Here is a 6,810-nt window from a genome sequence, read left to right on the forward strand (position 1 = left end):
GACTGGTCGGCGGATTGCTTGATGGTAGAGGTGAGGGCATGGCCGCGCGATGCTACCGGAAGGCGATCCTCCGTAGTCGATCGGCGGGTAGCGTGGTGGAGATGGAGGTCAGGGTGCCACGAGGTAGCAACGGGATGCATGACTAAGGCGAGGCGCGTCGCGCATCCTGCTGTATGCAAACATGCGGCCTTTGGTTGTGTGCAGTGTTCAGGTGGTTGGGTGGGTAGTATGGATTGGGCGAAGAGGATGCAGGCCAAGCAAAGGCAGAAGACGCGTCGGATGTCGGATCGGACGAGGGCGACTCAGCCACACTATGACATGGTCCCCCGCGCTGACCCGCCATGTTCCTGCCGCCCGCTCCAGCACCGCATGCACTGCACGCTCTCTTTCACTCTTCCACACACACCCTACATCCACCCCTAGCAGCGCCTTTTTTTCTACCTGCCGCTCCACAGAGAGCACACTACAGCCGCCATGGGCTTTAGTCTCAACAACCCGCTGCCGTCATCCATGGCCAGTAAGTCATGGGTTCTGTTGCTGTTTCGGCTAGTGACGTCGCTGATACAATCTTCTCTCCAGGCGAATGTCGCAAGACGGGAAAGATCCTGGCCTCCTTTGTCGACCCGCGGCAGGCTTTTGGGCCCGACAAGATCATCCCGCCAAACGTGCTTGCAAACGCAAAGGTAAAGTATTCTACTAGTTTCCCCTGCGCCATGCGATCCGCTTGGGCGCTTGGGCTGCATGACACCTTGTACTGACTGAACGTGCTCTGTAGGGCCTCGCCATCCTCACTGTCTTCAAGGCTGGCTTTCTCGGCACTGCGCGATTTGGTTCCGGCGTCGTCGTCGCACGTCTCGCCGACGGATCATGGTCGGCGCCTACAGCTATCGGTACTATTGGAGGCGGCTTTGGCGGGCAGATCGGCTTTGAGCTCACTGACTTCGTCTTTATCCTCAACGATGCCTCCGCCGTGCGAACATTTGCTCAGGCCGGTTCGCTGACACTGGGAGGCAACGTCTCCATTGCCGCGGGACCGGTTGGTCGCAATGCCGAAGCTGCCGGCGCAGCCAGCTTGAAGGGCGTGGCAGGCATTTTCAGCTATAGCAAGACAAAAGGCTTGTTTGCGGGAGTTAGTCTTGAGGGTAGTGGTATAATCGAACGCAGAGACGCCAATGAGAAGCTTTACGGACGCCGATGGACTGCCAGGGAAATCCTGAGCGGGCAAGTCCCTCCGCCACCAGCTGCTGAGCCGCTCTTGCGCGTTCTCAACTCCAGGGTATTTTCCGGTGTAGGAGGAGCGCAGAATGTCACCAATGATGCCATGTACAACGATATTCCTGTTTATGATGATGCGCACGATAATGTGGTTTGGCAGGGCCGCCGCGGCTCTGCCATGGGTGAAGGTGTACGACGAGATCGCACGGGCTCAATGGGCTCACACCACGACGACTACCAGTACAGGGACCACCAGCAAACCTCTTCTTGGGCAGACGATGTCTACGACCGACAGCCATCATCCGCACCTAGCGGTCTCAACCGATCATATTCCACCCGTGCAAACCCTACCGAGACCTTTGATCGTATCGACTCACGGAACCGCGCCTCGACGTTTGGCGATGACTACTATTCGTACAGTGATCGCAAGCCTGGACGGCCCTCTGCCCCGAAGCCGGTCTTTGGCCAGACCACTGGACAGAAGAAGGCGAGCTTGCAGTCCGACCAAGCCATAGCAAAATTCACCTTTGATGCTGATCAACCGGGCGATCTCGGCTTCAAGAAGGGCGAAGTCATCACTATTATCAAGCGCACTGACAATGAAACCGATTGGTGGACAGGTCGCATAGGAAGTAGGGAAGGCATCTTCCCAAGGTACGTCTTGACTTTGCTCGCTACAGCCTCGTACTTTTGCTGACTTCTGAAAGTAACTATGTCGAGACCGTGTAGAAGATGGCGTGGATAAATCGTACATCTAGTCCATTTGTTCATCGGTGAAGATGATGTCTGAAATTTTTGCAAATTGTCATGGCTTTCTGAAGCAGCTACTGCAATGTTTGTCGCTTGCGCATGAAGAGATTCGTGCCGTCTGTACATACGCCTATACCTCTCCCGTCTCCTGTACTACTTTTTCCTTACCATTTTTGTCTGCAGATACCTTTGTAGCGTACTCTAGCATCGAGCTTATTTACTCCTGATAGATGAACCCAAAGAAACCATCAAATTTAGCTCACATCATGTGCCGTGGTTCGCTGGTCAGTTGCTACACGTTAGCCTTGGGCATCTGTAAACTCTGTTGCCTAGCTGCAGCTCTGGTCCGCGGTAAACACAATAGCCGCCCATGGCCTTCTATCGGAACATTAACGAAGAATATCGCATGATTGGCCGGCAGAGAAACTCTACTATCATTGGTCTGATACATCTGCCGACATGTCATGAATCGCTCCATGCCAAACCTAAATGGCAACTAAATAAGCCTCAACCGACGAACCCAAGCATCGCCTTTTTCTTCCTTACCCCGACTCTTAGTTTGTTTACTCCAATTCGGTAGGCTGCTGCTGCTGCTCCTAGCGGAAGCCACACCGGCATGCGGCATGTCGATAGGCGAGAATTTAGTGGAGGGGTGAGACCCCTAGTTAGATTGAGGAGAGAAGAGTAAAACAAGGAGGGAATTATTTTCCTCTTTGGACCCACTCGGTATTGTCTGCCTGACTGGCACAGTGAATGCGAGTATCTTTGCTATGTTTGATTTTTCTTCGAGGCAGGATATCTTTTGGTAATTGTATAGTACCTACTACACACAAGGCCTCAGCTTCATAGTATACCTCCGTATTTCGCGTGCCAGACGGACCGCACCCTGTCCCCGCTCGCACCTGCATGACAGCCAGGTAGAACCTAACCTTTTTTTTCCTCCTCATACAAATCATGAAATTTGAAAAACCTGTTTCCTAGCCTAATCGCCTCTGAGTGTGCTTTTTTACAGTAAATCACACTACTTACTAACTAACTAAACAATATGTTTACATACTAAGTGGAGCTTTTCTATCCTGTATGACCTGTGCTGATCAACCACGAGCGCCGGTTGGACGCCCCCGTGCTACACCTCGTTTGACTTACCTTGAGTTGAATCCACTTCACATGTTTAGTATCTATTGTATCTATGGGATGAGGGATGTTGAGGGGCTGTTCGGTTATAGAAGAGCAACAGGTGGGTTTTGGGTGGAGTGAAGTGGGGAGGGGTGTGTTAAGATAGGTGTGGTGGAGAGAGGTGGTTGGTGGGTTGGTGGGTAGTGAGATTAGGGTTATCTTTGGAGAATTTGTTTTAGTTTTGTTTAGTGGGGTAGGAATTATAGGTTGGTATGAGGTGGGTTAGCACTTAAGTTTTTTCTTTCGTTGTTGTTTGCTGCTAGGCTAAGTATGGGAAGGAGGGAGACAGATGAGTTTCGTCCTTTTCAACGGGTCAATAGTTTCATATGTTTCAATGTTTGAGTGGGCATTGTTGGCAGTTTCTAAATTTGGAGGCTGGGTTGTAGAGTAGGTTACTGCATAATAAAGAGGAGATGGCAGTGTGAGAAGTGCAGACGGTGCATATGACATTACGGCAGAGAAGCCGGAAAAGTGATTATTATTGGAGCTAGCCCTGATGAGTTGAATAGCGGATGAACTGTGAGTATTCAACTCATTAACCAATATCTCCCAACCTGTTGTTCCACTTTGTTGAGAATTCTCCTTGTTGACTCTATGGGATCCTAATGCAAGAGTGGTTGAATCAACAGGGAGCAGTCTGCCACCGAAGTTAGCCTGACGACATATTTTTTAAGGAGAAATACATACACAGGAGACTATGGCTTTATTCTTTACTTGATCTTGAGTGCAGAATGTGATGCAGGAGGTATCCTTTCTAGCATATGGACAATACATTTTGTTTACAAGGGATCCTGTTTACTCGCAAACAACTGACACAGTAACTTGTGCTACAGCAAACGGCGACAGGAGGGTGACAGTCAGAAAAACAGTGGAGAGTAGCTTCATGGTTGCAACGGGGAACTGAAGGGAGGTAGATGAGATGTTTGGTTGAATTCGTTGATAGTAAACAAGAAACGCTCCTGTACACAAATTGTTTATATAGATTACTCAAGTTCAGTCTATTATCCAAGCAGATATGTTCATCTCTTAGGATAATGATGGAATCGAACGCAAAGGAAGTATCTGTGTCCAGGGCTATGCAGGGGTCTGAAATGCATGTCAGGTTTTTGGACGTCTTGGCAGCGATGCATGTTACTAGTATTTTTTGCTTTGGGCTCGGCGTTATTTGCTTCTAATACTATTGCAACCAACAACTGATTGGAGCATCGTATGCACGACGTTCAAATGCTCTCGTATCTCGACGCACTCAGAAGTTGATCTTACCTCAGCTTCGTGTAAGACTCTAGCCAGCTCCATTTTTTCCATTAACAAGCAATAATCTACGTGTACATGTTAGCATGATTCAAGTTCTCCATATATGAGATATATACACAGCAAGCAGCAAGTGTATCCCAATCACATGTTGCTATGCAACTCTTCTCCACACCGTTCGGGCACGTACGCATGTTCTGGTACGTATAATAGTAACTCGACTGAGGTGATATCTGAGTCGCAGTAGAGCCTACGAGTAGGACAATCATGGAGATAAGAAGCGTAGAAAAGTATAATTGCGGTATTGCGATGACTCGGACGAAAAAGGAAGATGCAACGGATTGGTAATTAGGCAATGTTGATAAGGATCTTCTGCGTTACATAGGGCATCTCCCAACACTTGAAGATCCCTCTTCCTCTGCTATGTTTTCGGCGAAACTAATTTTTGACAGCGCGGCGCTGCGTAAGCCAATTTTAACACATTACCTAGGCGTCCTGGCGAGGAAAGTCGGCCTAATTCTTTACAACTATGAAAAACTTGACATAAAAATTTTCACAGTGTGAATTTCAGCGTGATAGAGATGAAGACTTGCAAAACGGATACCATTGCAGCTTACTACATGTAGCAAATGTGTAGGGATACTACTATTTACGCATTTTTGTGCGTAACTAAATGCTGATATCGTATAACAGCCCTGGCAAGGTCGGCTCTCATCATGGGTAAATCTTCTGGAAATCGAAACTCTAGAGGTAAGCAGTGACCGTACCAGTCCCTATTTACGTGAAAATTCAAATATGTTCATAGTAGGAAATGGATTGTGAGGTGAGTTATGCCATAAAAAAACGCCAATTTAAGAAACAATAATGTTGATAAGTTCCAGATTTCCTCTGCGAATTCTTCACCTTTGCCATACTTCCGTATGGACGAATTTCTTCTGTAGTCGTAGGAAATTTAGAGGGCATCGTTCAAGTACAATATTCTTAGCGGGGTCTTATTAGCTTTCAAAAGCGATATTTTGCATGTTTAGACCGAATTGTACCCCAAGGGCAAGTCGTCTACAGCACAATCTTGGATACACCCTCAGTAACAACGGCTTATTATGAGCTTATCCATTCTCTTCGAGAGCTTACTTTCATCTCTATTGCAGGAAATATAGAGAAAAAAAGACTTTTTCGTTGCAAGAAAATAAGGATGATTGTTCGAGGTGGTTTGGACCTTACGTGACAATCTTTAACCTTTCGCAGCAGCTACAAGAAGTTTTTACTCAACTATTGAGTTTAACTCTTACATACTATGCGCATATATACACTTGTATATAAATGAACCCGTAAAATCACTCTTCTAATATACTTTACTTAATTAAGGATAGTGTAGTGGACTATAAGAACCCAGTGGCTAACATAAGGGTAAATAGCAATTATGTGCTTGGAAAGGCCGTTCTTGTTAAAGATAGAAATGCAATATAATCCTAAAGCAAGGTAACATTTTCATAAGAGAAAAGAAGTGATGCATGGCATATATTGATTGTAAGATATACAGAAAGAAGGGAAGTGTTAATCAACCATTTCTGCTATCAATAACACGCAAGATTGGTCACAGCAAGGCAAGAGTGACAAGGCAAGAGTAACTAATATATGTAGTTAGGACCAAGACATATACCTGGACTTGCATACTAAGTAGGACCGAAACATACATGTCAGTACCCCGCAACTATTCATTCCACAAGCAGCGTTCTTGCGGATACCATAATGTCATTTCCAACGGAGATAACTTAACCCCGACCTAAAGTACGTCCGTCACCCCTCCCAATACACCGCTACCTACACATACCAATTCCTTATATCACTCCCCTCAATTCCTTCCCAGAAGTCCCAATCTCCTTCAAAGAAAAATGTCCGTCTTCCGCCCCTCCGCCCACGCCCTCATAACCGGCGGCGCCTCCGGCATCGGCTACGCCGTCGCGCGCCTCTGTCTCTCGCACTCGATGCGCGTCACCATAGAGGTGCCGGACGGGCCAACGCCGCGGACGGGCCAACGCCGGATTACGTCCTCCAACACCAATTATTCCATCCACTTCAACCACCCATAACGTGACCACAATGCAATCAATTGACGCTGCGCTTGCTGCTATTAACGCTTTGAAGCCTAATGAAAAACTTGTGTATTCTTAAATTGTAAAAAAATATGGTGTTGACCTAGGAACGCTGAGCCGCCGCCACCGAGGTATTTCTCGCTCCAGACAAGCAGCTGCACAAAACCAGCAGGCAGTCCACCCACAACATGAAGCTGAGCTTATCGACTATATCGATAGACTCACTAAGCGAGGCCTAGCACCCACACGGAGTATCATTCGAAATATCGCGTCGCAGCTAGCTCAGAAGCAGCTCGGATATCACTGGGTTGATCGCTTTGTTCAT

General features: G+C 47.4%; 3 protein-coding genes across 3 annotated transcripts in view; 2 read left to right on the top strand and 1 right to left on the bottom strand.

Moving 5' to 3' along the window:
- Nucleotides 1-348: 348 nt before the first annotated feature.
- On the top strand, nt 349-2,249 carry COCSADRAFT_118053 (uncharacterized protein). The gene is made up of 4 exons (XM_007702104.1): nt 349-517; nt 580-683; nt 776-1,869; nt 1,923-2,249. The coding sequence occupies exons 1-4, from the start codon at nt 475-477 to the stop codon at nt 1,942-1,944; spliced, it is 1,263 nt and encodes a 420-aa protein (XP_007700294.1). The 5' UTR covers nt 349-474; the 3' UTR covers nt 1,945-2,249.
- A 1,156-nt stretch (nt 2,250-3,405) lies between these two features.
- COCSADRAFT_26682 (uncharacterized protein) lies at nt 3,406-3,915 on the bottom strand (the record flags this gene model as incomplete). Its single annotated transcript, XM_007701542.1, has 2 exons — nt 3,406-3,795; nt 3,829-3,915. The coding sequence occupies 2 exons, from the start codon at nt 3,913-3,915 to the stop codon at nt 3,406-3,408; spliced, it is 477 nt and encodes a 158-aa protein (XP_007699732.1).
- Nucleotides 3,916-6,284: 2,369 nt separating this feature from the next.
- The window catches only part of COCSADRAFT_171604 (uncharacterized protein), a gene marked incomplete at both ends in the record, with an annotated part of 3,208 nt that continues 2,682 nt past the window's right edge, over nt 6,285-6,810 (top strand). The window contains one exon of the mRNA XM_007702105.1: nt 6,285-6,395. Coding sequence (XP_007700295.1) covers nt 6,285-6,395 — 111 coding nt within the window. The remainder of the gene's footprint in view (nt 6,396-6,810) is intronic.

Source organism: Bipolaris sorokiniana (genome assembly GCF_000338995.1).
Source record: "Bipolaris sorokiniana ND90Pr unplaced genomic scaffold COCSAscaffold_7, whole genome shotgun sequence".
NCBI classification, from domain to species: domain Eukaryota; kingdom Fungi; phylum Ascomycota; class Dothideomycetes; order Pleosporales; family Pleosporaceae; genus Bipolaris; species Bipolaris sorokiniana.